Source organism: Zootermopsis nevadensis, unplaced genomic scaffold (assembly GCF_977971745.1).
Source record: "Zootermopsis nevadensis isolate Lab colony 2312 unplaced genomic scaffold, Znev_1.0 Znev_ptg000024l, whole genome shotgun sequence".
Classification (NCBI taxonomy): Eukaryota; Metazoa; Arthropoda; class Insecta; order Blattodea; family Termopsidae; genus Zootermopsis; species Zootermopsis nevadensis.
The window spans coordinates 15,234,840-15,257,279 of record NW_028259156.1 but is presented as its reverse complement, the minus strand read 5'-3'; the positions used below and the strand labels follow the sequence as shown (position 1 = coordinate 15,257,279).

General features: G+C 39.2%; 2 protein-coding genes across 5 annotated transcripts in view; one reads left to right on the top strand and one right to left on the bottom strand.

Moving 5' to 3' along the window:
- Cyp4c3 (Cytochrome P450 4c3) overlaps positions 1 to 22,440 on the bottom strand; it is a 162,726-nt gene that overhangs the window by 44,897 nt on the left and 95,389 nt on the right. The window lies entirely within an intron of this gene.
- Positions 16,778 to 22,440, top strand: part of Ptx1 (pituitary homeobox homolog Ptx1) — a 65,736-nt gene continuing 60,073 nt past the window's right edge. The window contains exons 1-2 of one of the 3 annotated variants that reach the window (XM_022066334.2): positions 16,778 to 17,876; positions 19,222 to 19,715. In XM_022066334.2, the coding sequence (XP_021922026.1) occupies positions 19,358 to 19,715 (358 nt within the window). In that variant the 5' untranslated portion in view covers positions 16,778 to 17,876; positions 19,222 to 19,357. Of the gene's footprint in view, positions 17,877 to 18,412; positions 18,802 to 19,218; positions 19,716 to 22,440 lie in introns of those variants that run through there. The other 2 variants (XM_022066332.2, XM_022066333.2) reach the window with 2 other exon arrangements.

The window sequence follows — 22,440 nt, the reverse complement described above, 5'->3', positions numbered from 1 at the left end:
ATTTACCACACGATTTAACACAATATCTTCATCGTTTTATCTTCGTGATGTTACAAAGCGAACTTCTAAACAATATCGCCCTTTAATGTGTTAAAATACCACAGCATATTGCATCAAATACACGCCGTGTGTTCGTGTATCCGACAGGGAGGACGAACAAATGATATGTAACCGTGTGACAGTGCCCGGCATGCAACACAGTAGCCTGAAATTAGCCTGTCGATGTGCGCGTATCAGCCATCCACAATGAAGGCATCTAATTTTGTTTATGTGGGCTATTACCAGCTACACCAGTGAACTATTTTACTATCCAGACAGCTTCTCCTGCGCTGTATAAACTTGGTCTACGCAACGCGAAGCCCTGTAGTAAACACAGGGAAAACGATTCAAAGGGGACACGGGATTAAAGCAGACATAAATTTCACGTGTCACATTTCCTCGTCGCCCTCTTATTCAGTCCTTTGCATAACGCGCCAATTATTATACTGAGAGCATGCCACGTAACAATGCATGCATGAGTGGCATACAGCAATGATGCGATTTGATTCAAGAATTTCTTTTCTTTTCTAACACAAACTTATACTAACTCATCATTACCACAAGAGGACTCAAGACGAAGTGAATTTATTGAAACAAGATGGAAGAAGTATAATTCAGATGCTGGGCACACTTTTCTTAAACAGCTATGCTGTGATTTCGTACGTCATTAAACTTAATCTTCTTTTATTGCGGATAAACGTAAGTTGTTCAAAATTTTATTAGCAGTGTTCAGAGTTAGAAATTGTTTCTTTTATCATATTAAGTATTTTGCCATATCAAAGCATAAGACAAATGAATATTGTAAATCATAATGCGGCCAGTATTTTAAAATACGTAAGAATTTTCAGTGCAAAGAGAAGTTTCTTATACAAAGTCGTTTGTGCTTCATACAAACTGAAATAGTCTAAGCAGCTACTTAATATCGAATACAATAAAATCTGTACACTAAATATAGAAACGAGAAACGCGGTCCGATTGATGTTATCTCTGCTTTATATGTTCATTATCCCTATGAAGTCAAAGCTCGTCTAAATAATATTTAAGAATTCACTCCGCACCTCAAAGGAAACATCACACTTCACCATTACGAAGTTCAATTAATTAATGCTGTTTAAGAAAATATTTCCTATTTATAGTAAGAAGGACTCGAAACCCATAAACACAAACTGCAAATATTTTTTATTGTTAAAGCAGGTGGTACATAAATTTCCACTGGGTTTTAAAGAGTTAATTAACTTCTTACAATGAACAAAAAAAGCTCTTGCTGACAAACTTATCCCTTTGAACAAAATACTTCCCTAATTAGTCACAGTACAGAGCATAGTTATAAACTAACAATTAATTAAATATTGCAAAGATTTCATAAGCCCTTTGAAGCCAAAATTATTTTAAATAATATTTAGAATTTTAATTCGTACCTCAAAGAAAACACAACACTTCTACTTTACGAAAATCAAGTGGTTAACTCTGTTTAAGGGAATAATCACTGTTTACACTGGTAATCATATGAGCCGGGATAGCTCAGTTAGTATAGTGACTAGCTACGGGCTGCACGACCGGGATCCGATCCCCGACGGGGCCAGAGGATTTTTCCTCTAGCCTCTGCGTCCAGACCGGCTCTGGGGCCCACCCAGCCTCCTCTACAATGGGTACCGGGGTCCTTTCCCGAGGGTAAAGCCGGCCGGGGCGTGATGCTGACCACTCACCCCCATCTAGTGCCGAGGTCAATGAAGAGAGGAGCTATACCTCCACTCCCCCCAAGCGCCTACATGGCGTATAGTGGGACAAACTTTACTTTTTACTTTTACACTGGTAATCGTACGGAGCACATGCAGATTTATTGATAATTGAAAGAGGTGGTATATTAAGTCGCTGCCTGAGTTTTAGAGGGCTGAAACTACAGATATAATACATGCGCTAATGCAGTAAAATATCCTCAAATGTTTTGTACTTAAGACATGTTTATTCCTTGTCAATTTGTTGGTTTAGATACAATTATTAAGAAATGTCGTCTGTGTCAAGTAGCGTCGAGGCGCCGGTATTACAGGGCCATACAACATTTTGTACGTGCACGTGCCTGGCAGGATTTAAAAAGCACAGGACTACAATCGAGACATGTGCTCTGTCACGACGTCATTTATGAAAGCTTAGATACGCAATGTTTCACATTCGTGCTGTAATAAAACCGGGGCTGTAAATAGTTAAAATTATCAAGCCTTTGATTACATTGAAGATAATGGCAATACGTTACACAAAACAATGCAAGAAATCTGAGTCTTCTGTCTTTAATCGCTCTTAATACGCATTTAATAAAGGTCAATTTTCCTTAAAAGTATAAATCTGAATGACAGAAAGAGTATAGCACGCTCGGATGCTGATATTCCGTTTGCTAAGCTCGGTGTAGGTTGTGGGTCACATGACGCGTGTGCATACATTCTTCGCACGTGCACAGAAATCTCTTACATAACCCAAGAGAAGGGACGACGAAGGTAGACTGACAACACACAAAAACGGAGTAATTTTCCACTGAAACATTTTAAAGTTCATAACTCATCTTGCAACAGAGACATATTCTTTTGGAATAATAATTTAATAAATGTGTCCTAACTATAAATAAAGACAACATATAATTTCTCAGTCCTTGATTCACCCACGTACAATGTATTGTCTTCTGCAGGATTTATTCCAAAAAGGATTCTTTCTTGCAACAACCAAAATTATTCGTTTTCATGCTTATGGTCTGGGGCTCTTAGGTCGTTTCAACTGCATAGACCACTTTATAGCCTACTCAGATTCTCCTCGTGTTCATATTATTCTGTTTCTTGGTATGTTCATAAAATCGTCTACAAACTGTCATTTATACTATCGCTACTTTGACGTATAAGAGAGTTATTTCGAGCTGGTTGGGTCATTTTTGGAATTAAATCTTCTGGGTGCAACAGTTTCTCTGTCTTCGGAAATTATGGACAGAAGCCTCATATTAATTGACAGCCCCGACTTCTCCCCATTTCTCGCCATGTCCAAACCTGCTCTGTGACTCACTCAGCCTCCAATTTTGGTAACTAGGTCCGGGGAAGAATCTTCCCCGTAACGTAAAACCGACCCCTGACCCCTCATGTAGTGTCTATCTAGAGCCAGAATGTGTGGAGCCCTGTCTCCAGTACCATTATATGCCTTCATAGAGCGTGGTTTATCGAGCAGAGCCGTGGCTTTGTTACACGCCCTCTTCATATGAAGAACACTACAGGCAAGCATCGTGTGTCGAGTGAAGAGGCTGTTCAGCGAATGACACTTCACTGAAGGGGTCTTCAGAAAAGTTGTTGCGTCAGAGACCACATTCTAGTTCTTAAAACACAACATCAGAACTCCGAAAACTCTCATACTCTTTATATTGCTTCTTTCGCAAAATCTATTCGTGTTCACTAGGACTCAGAAATCAAAGAGAAGAGTGAATTTGATGCAGGTCGTAACACAAATATAAGTTTCTTTGTGACATTCCATCACGTTTTAATCTATTTTAATTTCTCCTTCGCCCCTACGATCTATATTTAGGGGAGGCGGCCACACTGAAACAAAAAACCTTATGGAAACTACAATTCATTTAGAAGTTAGAAACAATGCTCTTTCTAGGAACAAAACATCAGAAGTAAATTAATTTAATTATTCAGAATATCAGGTAATTAACATCTGTTTAATAAGAACGTAGAATAAATAAATTTCCAAAAAAGGGTGGTCATCTTATAGATTGTAGCACCGTGTATTCTGTTGGAAGTTTCCCGACGTCTCTGAGCTCAGGAATATAATGTAAATAATATTCTGGATTAAACCTTTAAAGTTAAAGCTCACCTAAATAATATTTAATAATCTAATCAGTACCGAAAAAAAGACACAACACTTTACCATTACAAACATCAACTAGTTAAAGCAGTTTAAGGAAATAATCCCTGTTATACCCAAAATCACGCCAAACCGGTAAGTACAAAGTGAACAGTTATTGACCAAATACATAGCTCCCACTGGACTTTGAGGGGGTTAAACTGGCCCAAGATCGGCTTAAATTTTGAGTTTGTGTGAACTCATTGACAAAACGTTCAGTAAATTAAATGCAGGGTATCTCTTGATCAGCTGAAGAACTATACGTATTTCAAGAAAGACCTTGTATCATGCAATTAGTCATCTGTGCTGATAAAAATCCGAACAGATCTGTTTTCTTTCCCTCTGTTCAAGAGTTGTATAAAATTAATGAAATATGGTGTATTTAGAGCTTTATCCTCGGATATAATTTCATTGTATCGTTGCAGGTCGTGGTGAGTGTGGTAGCTGCTAAATTGTTTGCTTTGTATGGACTGTGGAAACGGGGATTATTGCCCCCAACTCCCTGCTGATTTTATGTTATGCAACACTCACTGCACGTATATATGTGTACGATGAAAAATAGGTTACACGCAGCTACCACCATTAAAAGAGAGATGGTTTTGTTTTGTTTTATTTTATCACATCGCGTTTTTAAAAGAAACTACAGGCAATTTGATTAATTCGTTGATTCTTTGTTCCATTGACTTTAACCGGTTCAATGCTTAAGAAACCAGTCCGTACCGCAAAGAAAACACAACACTTCACCATTACAAAGGCCAATTGGTTGATTTTGTTTAAGGAAAATAATCCTTGTTTATACTGGGAATCGTACAAAACCCATAAATACAAAATGCAGAGATACTGACTGATAAAACAGCTGGTATATATAGTTACCACTCGGTTTTAAAGGACTGGATTAACGGGTGATTTTATCAGGTCTAAGGAGCAAGGCGAACAGCGCCTCCGTGATAACGGAAGAAATCAACTCTAATAAATTTGTATCAGTCATGGGAAAAGAAAATGGTTCAAAAGTGGCTTACAGCTCAAACGGAACACTGTTCTAATCGGATCGGGATGTTTGCGAAAGTCTGCCGATGGACCAAGTGTTTGAAAATGCTACGATTATGTAGAAGTAAAAAAAATGTCAAACTGTGTAAAAATTAAATTAAATTAAATTACTTTCACTTTTTTTTATCTTAAAGTAGTGCAAACAGTTAATTACAATTAACTAGGGCGTTCGATAATTATCGAACGTCATAGTTGCTGATTTATTTAACGATGCTTAAAAATTACGTGATTACGATACAAAGCATATAAATTTTAAGAATAACTTGGCTAGAGCATTCTTATTTAAATATACATTTAACAATATCTTTATCTTAAGGCAGGCTCATTATTTGTCCCATTCAGATGCGATTGGGCAGTTTTGTTGTCGTTATTGGGATCTTAAAATTCACTTTCTGGAGGAACGGCTTTAATGTTACACGTAGGCCAAACTTACGTTTCTCTGAAGCCGATTTGCTTATTCAATTATTATTATCAGTAGCTACTAGTTTCGTTTTTAATGCAGGTAATAAGATAAAGAGTCGTCATTAGTGCCACGGTCATAACTAAGTGTAAAACGTATAGTGTCACATACTTCTGTGTCTAAAAACTCATTTTAATGGGAGAGCATCGCATCAACTTCAGGTATCCGTTAAGAGATTAAGTTTACGCAGTTATAAACATGAAGAAAGAATTCAATTGAATTACTTCCGAACACTGTATTTTATGAAGAAAAAAATCCCGACGAGGGACTTGTATTTTAACCACCTGTACGTATAAAAGTGGATTACGATATTCTGCCAATTAGCCCTTCTTCAGCGTGAAGGGAACATAGACTCTACAGTGCAGACGTGATCTTACAGCGGGTCTGAATTACGATGTGAAACATGCACTGGACAAATACTGTGTAGGACGTCTGTCCCAATGGATTATTCAAACACTGCCCGTTAGATAAACAATTACCAGTCTAATTGCGTGGCAATCCATGAGGATCATCTTGCGCAAAGCTCGAAGTGGTCCGCGGGAGCACGCGACCCTCATGCGGGGGGGAGGGTAGAGGGGGGGACTGGGAGCTGTGCCCCCTGGGAGGCTGTCTATAATGGGACTGTGTTCGCGCGTGATTCAGCTGCAGGCCTTTAGCAGAGGGACAGGTGGACATTGAGAAACAAAGTCTGCAGTTAGATCTTACCAGACAGAACTTTTTTTTATTTTTTCGTATGCAGTAATGAAGTATGTACGGCGAGAAGAAATTACAATTATTTCGACGCTCTCACGCGGATAGGCCTTTTGTTTATGGTCCACGAATCTCATACAGACTAACTTCTCGTTTTACGAAAGATTAATTACCGAAATTTAAAATCAACGCATCTTAAAACGTAATAGCCTATTCCTAGTGTTTGTAAGTGTTCATTATTTAAAACAAAACCGCGCTAAGGGAATATTTAATTATAAAATTGGTAATACTCGACGTAATCAAACAATTCGATATATTTAAATGATTAGGCTCCTTTTAATTATCGATAAGGTCACTGAAGGACTTTCAATTTTTTATGCCCGTAAACTGTATTGTATTATAAAGATGTAATAGCCTGTCTGGAATGGCAACTTTGTACATTCCAATTGACCGAAGTTCTATTAGGCTATGTAGGCCTATTGCCTTGGTACCGCACAGTAATCGTCTGAGCAACGAAACAGCGGCTTACAATAATCGCTTCTGCACTGTAAAAACAAGTTACATCAGCGGTCGTGTAACAACCAGAGCGCAGACGGAGAAACAGAGAAAGCTGGCGGAAAGGGTTTTCCGTACATGGAAATACCTCCAAATCGCAGGTACAAAAACTGAATCTTTCGAACGTTATCTGTGACAATGACCACCAAATGAACAGGGTAAGAAACATACAGGCCTATAGAATGGAGACAAAAACAGAATACAAAACAATGAGGCAAAGAAATCCTGGGCGAAAATACTGAGAGACAAAACAGGCCTAAACGTAGTGGATTTAAAAAGGACAACTGCGAACACCGAGGGCTTATTTGGCTGACGAAAAATAATTGTAAAACAGGATAAAGTTTTGAAATACTGAACTTGCTTGGACAAAGCAAGTAAAAACGACAAAATTTTCAAGGAAGTGGTCACTCAGCGAGTTATGAGAACAATAAAAATCTAAAGATGAACACAGGCTCTCAATGGAACGATATTCTTGTGTTTCTTTGTTCATTGGACAAAGAGAGAGGGGAAAATGAAGCGATGGAAAATGTCTGGGTGACGAAACGGAGGAAAATGTCAGTGAGATGTGATGTAGTGCGGTGTCCATAACACTCGACTGCGGTAATCGTCATGACTGGTTGCACGTCAAAGTGAACAGACGTAACCTATTTGCTTGAGACTGAAGACGGAGGAAGTTTATGACAGCCATAGAATTGCACGTTCCTTCTTTCCCCAGGCTGAGATGTCTGCACGAACTTATTGGAACTTGTTATTAAGCATAAAGTTCATCCACAAACATCTATGAAAGTGACCGAGATAAGCAGGAACATGTCATCCCAATTTTCCATACGTAACGGGACATTAACTTAATAACAAAGCCGTTAACGGGCAAAATTATAAAATTCCGTGCACAGTAATTAATTATTAATTATTCTTGTCATAGAATATAATTATTAATTATAACAATACCAATCCTCTGCGTATTTTATTCTAGCGGACACAGAATATATGTATAGTCTACTTACATAGACATCATAAAACGATAAATTAAAATTTAGGGCCGATGAGAAACCAAGCAAAGACGCAGGACGACAAAATAGAAGCTTGAGTTAAGCATCAGGGCTCTACAGCGTCCAGTATAAATCACGTATACGCGAATTATCAAATATTCAACCAGTTTTCGATCTCCTATACGTCTTAACTATTCGCTAACTTCTTTTTCGGTTTCATCTGCCTATTTTGTGATAATGCATTAACTATACAGGTCACAAGTAATTAAACCTTCTCTGAATCGAGGACTAGATGTTGTTAAATAAACCTGAATCGAAATTATTTACTTTTGCTGGAAATTCCATTCTTGCCCATTCGAATCAGGAACTATACCACAAATTTCAAATGAATTAACCAGAAGTCAACATTCCTTTTGGACTGTTATAATCTGAACTTGTTCGCCAAAGAGAGTCGAGTTTTTGAAACAATATTACATTTTGCAAAAAAAAAAACAAAAAAAAAACGGCAGATCCTCTGACTGGGGCTGAGGGCACTGCAGTGCCATGTCGTTGCTATCTCTCGCCACACGACTGCAGTCTGACTGACAAGTGGGTGGACTGTTGTCGAGTTACGCAAATCGAACATACCCGGCTGATTGGCTGTCAAGGGACTCCCATACTGCGATGATGCGATAACAACGATGCAGTCGAAATGTACTCCCTCGTGCCCTTCTGGATTTAAAGGGTAAGACGAAGAAATGGGCCCACAGGAAAGTCATTTCCGTTCTTGCGCTGAAGTACTGCAAGAATGGAACGAGGGGTAAGTGATACCTTGGATTTGTACAACTGTTACTGGAACTGAACTTTAAGCCTGAAGTTCATTTGTTATCACACCAATCCTTCTTCTTTAGTACAAAAATAAACCCAAGGTCTTGACCACACATATTCATACACTTAAATCTCTGTTTTTAGACAACTTGTAGCCCTCGAAATTTATACTGATCAATTTGTTTACAAATTAATCGGAGGGGGATATAGAAACACATGTGCGAAGGGGGGGAATACAGATACAATGAAAAAAATATGGAAACAGAGGCAAAATAGAACAAATGTAAATTTTTAATCCAATGTGCAGCTCGAAGGAACTCATTCTGCTTTCGCACACACCTTATTTTTCTGTAGACTACGACGCCAGGCCTACAGATAGGCTTACGCATTCTTTGTTACAAAGTTAATTAGATTGTAAGTAGGCAAACTGCTTATTAACAAATTAGTAGTTCACGCCTTCCTTTAAAAAATTTCGATATGACTAAAGGTATCATATGAGCCGGGATAGCTCAGTCAGTGTAGTGACTAGCTACGGGCTGGACGGCCGGGGTTCGATCCCCGACGGGGGCAGAGGATTTTTCCTCTAGCCTCTGCGTCCAGACCGGCTCTGGGGCCTACCCAGCCTCCTCTACAATGGGTACCGGGGTCCTTTCCCGGGGGTAAAGCCGGCCGGGGCGTGATGCCGACCACTCACCCCCATCTAGTGCCGAGGTCAAGGAAGAGAGGAGCTATACCTCCACTCACCCCAAACGCCTACATGGCGTATAGTGGGACAAACTTTACTTTACTTTACTAAAGGTATCATAAATTCTATAAAATATGAAGACCTTAAATTGTATGTTGCGCACGTCCATTAATTGTTTATAAAAGTAACAAAAAAATTAGTCTATTCGGATTTAGGCATCCTATTGAGCGCTGATGGGCGGCAAAAATGAAACTTGCAGTACAACGTCTAGAAAGAAGTCTTCAGTACACACGTGTGCATCTCTACCTGAAGCTAAAAGCGAAAGAATTGTCCCCATTTTATATTTAACGATGTGCAGAGAAATGCATAAATGTCGTAATCGTATCGCGCTATCAAATAGCCTTAAAGACAACTGCGGCAATTGCACGGCAGATGTCGCTACTGTATTGCTCGCCTGCTGCACGTGTAGGGGCGAAACGCATCTGGGCTGGAGCCTGAAGATAAATTGTTTATATTTCGTATCACACCGCCTCTTTGGGAAAATAATGACTGCAGTGCGGGTGGAGTGAAGGGGCGAAGGGAAAGAGGGTACGAAATAAAACAAAAATGGAATTAATCCGGCGAGTTCATTCATTGCTACACACTTCACTGACTTGTCACAATAACACGGCCAATTTAAAAATGCGTCAGGTTTCTCTTTGTGGGGGAAGAGGGGGTAATTCCGGTAGCCTGCTCGTGTCATCGGAAAGATGAAAATAATTGCTGCTGGACAATTTTGATGCGGTACCAAGTCAAATAGTGTTTCTCATTTGTTGCTCCAACATCCGCACAGCTAGAACTACGTACTTGGCTCTCCAGCGGTTCGACTTATTCAGCCGCTTGTAAAAGTCACATTTATATTCGTCGCTTTGCACAAAGTCAAAACATTTTCATGTAATTTGAATGTTGCGTATTTCATCCACAGAACTACCGGACAATTTCTGATTTAACTTCGTGTGCTGTGTAACACCCTGTGGATATTTATTATGAAATGATGATTTAAAAGATCTATGCCTTTAGGATGTGGGAGTAAACGATCGTCAGATATTTACGGTATCACATCAGTGTTTGACAGCGATGACTGAGGAAAAACCACGAAAACTCTCGGCTAGGATAACCCGTCTTAATGCTAAGAACTTCATTCGTAAATCCAGTAAATGAGAAGCGTTTATGGTTCATGACATATAAATGAGTTCAGGTAAGACGGGAAACTGTTCCTGAAATTATCCTGTAGGTCCACGAGCCTGTGCCTGCATGGAGACGAGTAGGACAAGTGTGGATGCTGACAGATGCGGCTTGATGCCATATTCGTGCACCTGCACAGTGGCTGTAAGAGATCATGCACCCTCCACAGCCAACTGTGGAAGTGGTTCACTGTTCGCTTTAAAAACATTCTTTGTTCAACCGATCATTATTTTCTAATTTGGAACAATCCTCCCTGGCGACTGTCTTTATGTCACGTTTTTTTATCTAATAGTGAGAGGAAGCTTAGATGATTAATTCAGATATTATACAGATCGTACAATGAGCTTAGATTTGTACCCACTAACAATTTCAAGAAAGATCGAACGCAGGGACTTCAGTCACACATGTCCATAAAACACGTAAAATATTTTATGATGCAGATCACATTCGGATGGCACGTAAATGTCACAGACAAGCACCGAGTGTGGGCCTCGTTCGTTGAAGGCATTTATCAACGTACTATCAGCTATTCTTACAGATAAACCAAACCTCACATCTGACAACATTATTCCTGTCTTGCCTTTGGGGACAAGATCTCAGTGGGGTATTATGTTTCATTTTAACATTTTATTATTCTTGCATCTAGGCCTAAGAATCCCAAGTGGATCGTAAATGTTTTATAAAAATATATAGTCTACACACACTCATACTACATGTTCCACCCATGTAATCTTTCTCAGTAGCCTTACTATTATATTCGGAGAAGAGATCAAGAAATTATGTTGTTTCTCATAAATCTGTCCTCCAATCTCTTGTCTTTTCCCTCTCTTGCAAGTGTAAATATTCTCCTATATCCATACTCTCTTAAACCATCAATCTAAGTTCTTAAGCTGAGAAAAAATTCAGGAATTCATAAATTATAAATAGGCTATAGAAGAAACAAGCAGTTTAGTACTACGAAGGACTTGACGCTAACAGAGCAAAGGACTGACTGCTGGCTTCCAAGTAAAACAACGGGTTTCATTTCTACATAGGCCTATTACAGCATTAATCTGAAGACAGCACCAAACATCCTGCAGTCAGTAGGATAGCCCTCAGACTGTACCTGGACTGTTTGTTATCCTGTTAGAGGCACAAGGTGATAAATGGTTTTAGCTTGTCTGGCCGCCGCCCGGTAGAGTGAAGGCAGGCTCTTTACTTGCAGCAATGGAGGATGTCAACTGCCGATAATCGGCCGATAGATTTACAACATGGGCTGTCAAGATGGCGACCGAACAGGCGAAGGCAACAAAGTCGTGATACATGATGGGGCCAGATTAGGGACTCCATATTGTGTACAGAGATAGGGAAAGAGAGCAGGTGATTTACGTGGATGAAAGGCAGAAATAATTGTGAAGTGATAATCCATACCCATCGCAGTAGGCTTCAACAAAATGGCTGAACATGCTGCCTAAAACTTTGAATCATATTGCCCATATGTTTTAACGCAAAATGTCAAGCTTGACAGTCTGAAAAGTCCCCTCATGTACCAGGTACGAAAAATAATCTATTACTTACGAGCTCAGAGTTTCGGTAAAAAAAATTGTCATTGATGGTTTTAGGGGTCGTGATCTTGTAGGTATCAAACAGATTTAATTCGTGAAACGAAGGCTGAATGTCTGAATGCTAGACGAAGGGTACCATGTACCACACTAAATGTTAAATGTTGTTATCGGACAATTAATTACATTCGTAGTAATGCCTTAAATGAGATTTGAATCTTGCACAGAGATGATGATCCCAGGATTGGTCGTGTTTCATCACACGTTATGACAACAGACACAGAAGTCTTGCAACTCTGAAGATACGAGTGACAGGTACCCTAATTTATCCGATTTGGGATGACATTATCATCCAAAAAGACATCAACACAGCGTCCATACCCTAATGTTTAGATATTAACAATGGAATCTATCCTTATACGACCTAGCGTTTAACTAAAACTAAGGCGAGTCGAGCCGAGTCATTTTTTAAGAAGTTAACAGTCACTAAGCTAGTCAAAAAGATCATTTCCTCGGGAGGTCCATCCACCGGTCCCACAGTGAGTAAGCTGACTGCAGGCAACAACTTCAAACCCATTCTCAATAGTCCTGTTAGCAGACTATTAGGCTGTCCTTCCATTTAAAAACTAGGTTTTCCCTTCAGGTTTTCAGACTAAAACTCTGAAAAAATTTACATCTCTACCATATGGAGCGCTATATGCTCTGTCCATCATCATGTAGCACGCATGGAACGATGAGAATTTGTAAGGCCAAAATGTTTGTCAAAAATTCGGAAGGAAAAATACCACGGAGGCTTAGGTGCATATGGGATGATAATACTAAACAGGTTCTTAAAGAAATAGTGTGTGGATTAGTTCACATGACTCAAGAATATTCGGTTATGAACCTTCAAGTAATTGCTGTTATAATAAAAATGATCCCAGAAATAAGTAAAAATAACGAAATTCCATCTTCCCTCTTTTATGACAAAAAGTTATGTCCATGTGTGAAATTATTCCAAGTTATGAAAAATTAAAAGTACTCTATCAACTTCCGGATGACCAAAAAACGACTATCAGCTTAAAAATAAGGCCTTTTCTGCTTGGGGTTAGTTAATTATATACATATCTCGACGAACAGCTTGCTTCCACCTAAACAGTCTTAAGAGGAGTGCCCTCAAGGGCGTTTTATCATAATAATAATCGAATAAATTTGGCTGGTTTACTCAACCACAGCAGTTACTGTCACAGCTGTAGTGCACATCAGAATAAATAGGTTTCAAATGTAATTATTTTTAGACCGCAGTGGTAATTGTTTTGTTTTACAAATGCGAAGGCCTGTGTTTTATATGGCTATTGATGAAGTGAGTAATCTGCCTTCATCGGCTGCGATGTGACAGTCATGCCATATCAACAGTAATCTGGAATAACGGTAATTTGTCATCCTAATGTGACGGCTGTTTTGTGACAGCATATCAAAACGTTGCGATAGTGGGAGTGTTTGAAGAACACGCTATAGACGACAAGCCCACACACAACATGTGTGCGTCCTAGCACTAATAGGTCACAGACATACATTTCATTAGCCCTACAGCCGAAATAAAGGTACACAATCGTGTTGAATACGCACACACGTGTTTAACATAAAACATTCTTTGTGATTTTACATAATACATTGAACCTGACTTTCATTTATTGCAGATATGAATTATTGTCACGAACATCGCCACAGTACATATATTAAACTACAGAAACTCTGAAAATTGTTTAAATTATTTAGTATTAATTCAGTAGGCCTATAGCCTGTCTAGAAACGTCTCAAAGAAACGTTAAATACCTTTAAAATCTATTCTTCACAACATAAAACGTCTAAAGCGAAATTACGTCTATTTGCTCTGGATATACTCCTTAGACTATTTATTACATTCTCGGCTTTTCAGAGTAACTTCAGTTTAGATCATATAAAGAAAAAGCCCGATATTTTCAGTGATTTTTCATAGGGTCCAGAAGTCGATATTATCATATTAAAATACCTAAAATATTTTTATTAAAATACTATTACGCTATAGCCTAAGCCTATGTCTATAATAGACTATGAAAATTCAATTGCGCATGTAGAGATTGAAAGGCCTATATATTATAGTCATTGTAAATAAACGCCGTAATTTAAGGGAATCTTAAAATAAAATGTTGAGGAGAATAAATGGGTCTGAGGTAGAGAAATTAATAGGAGGATGGGGAAAATTATAAATTAGAGAGCTCATAATTTGATGGTCTGCTCTTCAAAAAATGTTAGGCTATCAGGGAAACTAAATCATAACAAAATTCGAGTGGCGGGACACGAACCACGCATGTGAGATATGAAAAATGCACGGTAATTTCAGTCGGAGTATACTTCAAGGGAAATTATCACACCTGGGAGAGACAGGATAACAGGCCATTGACATGGGCATTGCCAAGTAAATAGGGCGTGGGGATGTGTGACGGATTCATTTGACTTTAGCAGAACCCAGTGATCTTTGTTCCATAAAAGGCGGGGAATTTTTTGATTAGCTGAGCAACAACTTCTCAACAAGAAATCTGTTTCATACAATTAATTCCGTTAACATATTATAAGAATAAATCTCGGTCTAATTTTAACGTTAACCATTCATAGCCTAGGCTTGCAGTAAAAGAGTAACTTACATAAACTTACTGATACATTATTAACATTCTGCAGCATCAGACAAATTTGATCCTGTAATACTTTAATATCGTTACTGGTATGATAAATATCGAAGGGTGGTAGAGTGAGATTGCGTATTTCGACGAGAACTAAAGTTACTGTAGAAATCGAATCGTGGGACAATTCCGAAATGCAATTACAACCCCCAGGAAATATTTTGCATAAACGACTCAGGTTATCTGATGATAATAATTTAGGAAATATTACCTGTGCTTATTTGTATATGCCTAGCAATTATGAAGTTCGAGATTTGATTCGATCTTGGTCATGAGGGAAACACAGAACTTGGTGGTAATGATTGCATGAGGCCTACATAGGCTTTAAATAGTGGTCTTGTGGGATGTCGAGTCGTTTAGCCTTGTGGTCGTATAGTAACCCACTTCAACCCTAAAGATGGAGACATTATTTTCCCCAGAAACGTTGAAACAGCCTACAGAGAGAAATCCACAATAAACTAATAACGCCTACAAAGACTTTACGATGAAACCTGTGATATTCTGACATCTTAAATAAGGGCCTGTGCTAAATTCAGCAAAATAAAGTTTAGAATGAATGTAGGTGAAAACCCCCACTGAACAGATCAGCCTACTGTGATTAATTGTAGGCTATGTCTGGTGAGATTTCAGGTTCTCATTGCAGCGGAAGGGGCATATTCCGCCTTCTAACTTTACCGACGTTTCAGAGGTGTTTGCTGCCTCCATCATCAGGGCGATGATAGAGGCAGCAAGCACCTTTGAAACGTCGGTAACTTCTACCAGACTGCACGGTCTATATGAAGACAGTACCTTTGAAAGTTTAAAAATAAAAGAGATGCGATGTTAATTCAGAATGCAAATATGCAGCATATTACAAACAAAATCGATGTTTGCGTCTCATTTTGAGTTTACTTGCGATGCTGACACGTGCTAAGGAGAGGGAAACCTGTCCATACCGGAAATCAATAAAACAAGCAAGGCGTAGAGAATCTCGTATGCAGATTACGAGAGACCACTACGATAAACATATTAATGTCTTCGAAGGACATTTTGATCAATGGAACTTCGTTCTTATTTCTAGTATTATTTAAAAAGGAAACGCTAAAAGCTCCCACAACAATCACCTGACGAATGAAACTCCACAAGGCAAAAGACGAACACAGGCCGCGTCACACCAACTGAATGAAAACGCAGAATAAGAGTATCAGTTTGCCGCCATATTGGTATTTAGCTAACGCTCCTCCCATTTATGTTTCCTATTGGTAGTTCATGTGCCATCTATGGGCGGAGCTTATTTTCTGCACAAGAATAATCATGTCTTGCAAGAAGAGTCCACAACACCCAAAGTGTAGTGTGGGAGAGTTGTAATGACTGGAGAAGCAGGTAAGGAATTGTTTCGACCAGACGAAGTTCTCAAACATCTACCTTGCATTAACTGTTAACGATTTTCACGTATGAAAATGTTAAGCTCTCACACACACACACAGAATCAGGCCAGTCAAACTACTAGATCACTAACGAATATCCTGTAGGATTAGGAACACACACAAACAAACACAGTCATTCATTCTTACAAATCAAAACTTCGATTTTACATCAAGATGCCTGTATCACACTTAAAATTTTTTCTAAATACGAGTCTCCCAAGCAAATAATGAGGAGAAGTTTTTACCCACCCTGCATCCCCAAAAACACACGTCCAAACGGAAAGAATGAACGAAAAAGACTTCTTTCTGCCTGGCATTGAAACCCTCCCATTTTAACGCCTTCGACCCCACCACCGGCGCTCTCAATTCTCCCCACCATCGTAACTCCACCCATTCTGAAGAAGGAGACAATATAATGACCTTAATAATGTATCAGACAAGGACAGAAAGCAATCCATATCACAGTCTACCGGCGACCAGTGTAATGCAGCGGGAAAGCAGCGCGCGCACATTTGCCATTCCCCACACCCCGCTGAGAAGAGTGGGGGTATTCCGCCGATACTGAGGAAGTGAGACAGTGCTATAACCCAGTGTACGTCTACTCCCCTAGATACCCCCTCCTCCGCGCAACTAGCTCTCCTCTTTGGACAACACCAAACCCCTCGTCTCCCTCCCCTACAGGTCAGACTACCCTCTCTAACTTGGCTACCAGGGATGATATATAGAGCTCTGGACTTAACGTTTAAATCGCGTTGGGAAGTCGACAAGATTAGGCTGGTGTAGCCCTTTTCCTGGGTGGTGGTGGTTGGCTGTAGTGGTGGTAGCTTACTAACTTCGAACCTCTTCTCTCGGACCTTGAAGGGGGGCTTCTCTCCTAAAACTTGCGGTGCTCAATGATAACGCTTGAAGCAGTAGCCGTCTCGGCCCCCACTTTGAGTTGTAACATCAGACCGGACTGGGCTTGGGCTGGACTCAACCTCAAGCTGACGTACTACCTTCCCACTCTGTAGCGTGTGTGTGAGTGAGTGAGTGAGTGAGTGAGAGAGAGAGAGAGTGCGTGGAGGTGCAGAGAGCGCGGGGTTGCTGATGGTGAAAGGGGATTTTTATAATAGAGACTAAAAACCTTCTTCTAGCCAGCTATAAGCCGGATAAGAGATAGACTGGTGCTAGTCGTGGTGGTACTCCTGCCCGTGGAGAGGGGAAGTTAAGACCGATAGGCCTCTATATATATAAAAGACTTTACAGAGGCTTCAAGATTACTTAACTGGTATTATATTCCTACTCGTAAAAAAGAAGAGGTGTTATGGGACAAGCAGTGTCATGAATCTGTTAATCACGGCTATCAAGAAAAACGAGTGTATGGACTTATAACTGATAATAAGCCTGCTGTGAAGTGATGTTTGGACATTGAACAAAAACAGTGCAACACAGAAAGAGTTATTGAATTGTCATGCTTCAAATCTTTTGGCATTTAATCCTCAAAACAGAAGTGAACTGAAACGAACTCTAAAAACCGTTTATATCGCAATCCGCAATAAACTTAAGAACCACGTGTGACGTCCACCACGTGTGCAGGCAAATTGCGTAAATTTACCGAGTGATGGAATCTGTTGCGTGTGTTACAGGACAGTGAATTGCTCCCACAGACTCCTCAGCCACCACCTGACTTGTTAATACCAGTTCTAGTGTACGGAACAGCTTGCTAATCACTTACCACAACAGTTTTCAAGTGAAGAAGTTTTCAACACTACAATAAAATACAAGCTGAATAAAAACTTAATTTCCTTACAGTGCGCATAGTGGATTGTATCCAAGGACACAGAAATTCGTCACCAACACCTCATTAAAGTCTCGGAAGGTAAATGTCACATCACTTAAGCAGCTTTCGTATTCATGTTCCAGTTAACTCTTAGCGCCCGACTTCCCAGTGAGGTTTCCGACTGTTGGGAGACCTCTGACCCACTGCCACGGCACAGTCCATAAATGATCATGACCTGCTTAAGCACGCAAAGCCGGATATTAGTTAGAATCCTATAATTAATCTATAGACTAAAAAAAAAGTTCAATCTCGGTTACAACAGAAATCCTTCTGCTTGTTTGAACGACAAATCCACGAGTCCTACGTATTTCAACATCTACACACACAAAATCACATGTACAAACGTGCAACCACTGTAGCAAAAAGGGTGAGATATATATAAAAACACGTGTAGTAAAAATGGGAGAAGGGGTTGCAAAAAAGGAGTCCCTCTAGTGGAGCGACCACTGCAACATAGGAGGAGAGGGTTGAATGGGGGAGGGGTGCACTGGGAGAGTGAGTGCCCCAGCTCTTATGGGCTTTACCGGAGCTTTCGTGTCTAAAGCCCGGGGCTTCAACGAGGCAGGCTATAGTGTGCCGAACATGAGCTGCTTCGCCGGTAACCGACCGAGGCTTAGCGAGCACACAGCTACTCGCCGCAGAAAAAAGCTTTGCACATTATCCCCACGGAAAGCCTATTTAAGCTGTTTTTCATACCTCAGCTCTCCTCTCGGGTTTAGGCCTTTTTAAAAAGCTTTTCCGCTCCATAACAATATTGAGTTTTAATACTTCAATTCATTCTTTTTCTGAAGGTCTGAGTGATTTTTTTTAACACGGAACCGCTACCGTGATTTTCAACTGCCTGATTTTCCAATTTCATCTTCTTTCTAGTACACGGATTTTCGTTTAAGTGGTAGAATTATACGAAAAATCCTAGGCTACAAGACGGTTCCGTTGGTTTGGAGGTTTCTCATCAGTGTACTCGGTAATGAAGAAATGAAACTTCTAAAATTAGGCCTATATCAAAATTAGATTAGATATAGTTAATATAGCAATAAAAATGTGGGGAAATATTGAATAACCCCTACTAGTGTGACAATGTTTCAGGTTCACTATAAATTTTGTAGGAGCCTTAGTCTTTATTACGTATGTTACAAAGTGTCTGAACTAGTATAAATTAATCATACTCAAGTGATTAGATTTTCTAATACGATCACGCAAGTCAATTCAGAGCAAGGACTCGACGTTTCGGAGGGTCATCAGACAATGCTGGAGACAGATGCAGTCTCCAAAATGTTGGATTTCTGTTCCGAATTGACTTGGCTGATCTCCAAAGAAGTCGTTATCACTTTCAGTTGTACGTCAAAGCGTCCAGACTTATAAAATTGTGTTCGACTTCCAGCAGAGAACACCTCTCCAACTACCATGCCGGTGCTGAAGACAATACGGGCCGACGTCTGAACCCTGAAGTGTAACAAACCATGTGCTAAGAAGAACACGCGACACAAAGTGCAAATATTTGTAGTGTGTGAACTGTCCAGATGATGGAAAGAATGGAACCTTTGTCGGACACGGGGCTGTGCCTTCAGGACCTAGTGTCCGGTGTGGCCACATCGTCGTCGGCGACAAGTGGCAGCAGTGAGTCGTCAGTAGCGCACAATCACCACCAGCACACGAATCACCACCATCACCACTCGGCCGGACACGATACCATCGTTCCGGTGAGTGCGGTGTCGGTGTCCTCGGCCGCCGCTGGCATCATGTCGGCCGGCAGCGCCGTGCTCGGTCTCAACCACCATCACCACGTGTCCGCGGCCGTGCACGACAGCGTCAGCCATCACCACGTGTCCTGCGCCCCCACCGTCTTACACCACGAGCCGCTGGAGAAACTTAAGCGCGGTGAGTACCCACGGCCAGCATCGGTCAACATCAAAATCTCGGTTACTAGTAGAGAAGGTTTGGTCGGAAACTCTCACTTCACAAAACCGACGAAAATATTTATGTGACCTCACAGAAATAGAACGTAAACTCTTAAATATATTATCGATGGTCCATGTTGAATTTAAAACAAATTAACAGGGTGTATTTCATTTAAAAAGGGGTAGGAACCGTAGAATTTATATGGTTGTTGTTTTTGGCACGTATGAGATAAAGCTTTGAATTACAAGACTATTTGGTAGGCGTGAAAAGTGAAAAGCCATAGGCCTATAATCTGCTCCAAAACAGACATGTAAGTACTAGGTCGCTATTATAATTATTAACAGCAAAAGTATTATAAAACCTACAAGTAATAATGTATAAGCCTATAGTACAATTTGTTTTGGCCTATAACTATAATAACTTATTAGCCCCATTCGAACAAGTTTACAATAAGTCCGTTTAGGGACAAATGAGGAAACGGTTTTAAATGTTGATGTTGAAACATTTCTTTTTCATGTCTGCGCCTTTGTATTTTGAAAAATTCTGTTAATTTATAATTTTTAAAAAATATAAACTTTATTATAAAATATTATAATTTAACTTAAATAATGTATTTAATGTTACTTGCAATTTGTTAACAAGAAGAGATTTAAACGGACACACAATTCGGATTTATATTTCAGTTTAACAATCCTGGCAACATCACAACTTATTATATTAAATCGTGCCTTATCTATTATGAACGAACCCCTGGTGATAGAAATTAAATTTTGATAAAACTTTCTTAACTCTGTTTTACGGAAGTTGCTACGATGGATAGACCTATAATTTACATCTGGCGTAGACCCTAACGTAGTCCTCGAATACAACCAATCATATTTCAACAATAACGTGTCAGTATAAAGCTAACACCGGATATACAGATAACAAATCACACAGGACACAATTATGGCAACGGAGTTTCAGCAGTAAGCCTACAGGCCTACACTACAACAAAAACAAAAAATGATTTTGTAACCACATTCCGAATCGGATATCTTCATTCCTGGTGGCAGACCTTTAGTAGAAATCATTAATGTAACATTATAGTCAAATAGTCTCTATACTACACGCTTCAAGTTCCGCAAATCCTGCATTAATAGGCTAAGCGTAGGCTGTATTTATAAATTTTTGGTTTTTAATTAAAATGCGAAAAGTAGATTTTATAGCCTAATTACACATGTCAGCTCTTTTTTATTTAAGTGATGGTACCACTAGAAATAAATACTATCTTAAAAACAGCCACGTTCGCTTCCTGTCCAATCATTTCCGGGTCAATTTCATAGGCCTAAATCTGCACAAACAAAAATAAGGGTGCGAAGTCTGCCACAAACATAGATTAAATATTCAAGAGGAAAACGTTCAAACACAAGACATTTTAAGGACATTTATCACTACGAAAAAGTGGTAGTGGAACAATGGTTCCGGAGAATTTGACGTAAATACGTCTATACGGAAAGGAAGTTTATGTATTGGCTTTATTCTAAATATTTCCTTTATACATGCTTTACAATTGAGTAAAGTTTGATTAAGACATTGCTTATTTAACTTGAATTAGTTACGCTTAAAATGGGTCTGTGGTAGCTGAATGTAATGTAATGTAAGGTAAGATAAGGTAAGGTAATGTAATGTTTTATAGGTAACAACAATGCTTGAATACTTAACTTGAATTAGTTACGCTTAAGATGGATCTGTGGTAGATGAATGTAATGTAAAGTAATGTATTTTAATGTAATGTAACGTTTCCTAGGTAACAACAATGCTAAGTAAACAGATGAGGTTTCTTAGGTAACATACCAATGAAGTTACACTTTTTCGTTTCCCTTTTTCGTAACACTTTTTTGCCGAATGACCCTTCCTCATAGACGTATTTACGTCAAAAAATACATCGTACTTTAAAGAAAAAGGCAAAATATTCCACTGGTAAAAAAAACCCTGGGAAGGGCTTATACCCTTCCTACAGAAATAGTTTGGCGAAAATTAAAGTAAAAAAACAATTGCGATCAGTGGACTCACATCCATGCCAGTAAAATGGGGCCTACTTAATCTGGTAATCTGTTAGGCTTTTGAAATTTACTAGCCTACATTGTTCACAACTTGAATAGATAAATAAATAAATAAAGTAAGGTTGGCTATGATCCCTTCTGTTGTAGCAATATAATCAATTTTGCACTCTTCTAAAACTTCATAATTATGTGCTAGCAAAGCTAATTTAAATTAAACAACAGCATTGACACAATTTGGCCGTTAATTAAATCAACGAAAATTGACAGATTTTTCCGCAAACATAATTAACCTTTCCAGTGACAGAAGCATAACAGAGTAACATAACACAAGAAAAAATGAAGAGTTATTTCATAATTCCTTTTTAAATTCAGTTAAATGTTTACATCACGTTCCACCCAACACATAGCCTATAATAGTACACATCTCATCAAAGACCATTTCGATTTTCGACAGACATCCGGTGTTTTAAAGTTTACACAGCATCGAGGATATAATTTTAGTCGCCAATTAGCTCGCCCATAAATATCACGAAAATCACACACCTTGAAAGAATACAACACTAAAATGCTATATTAGGTTTTACCATCACTGTTATCATATCTAATAAAGGATATTCTTTAGCCTTAGGCTTACTAATTCTAACAGCTGTAAACCTAGG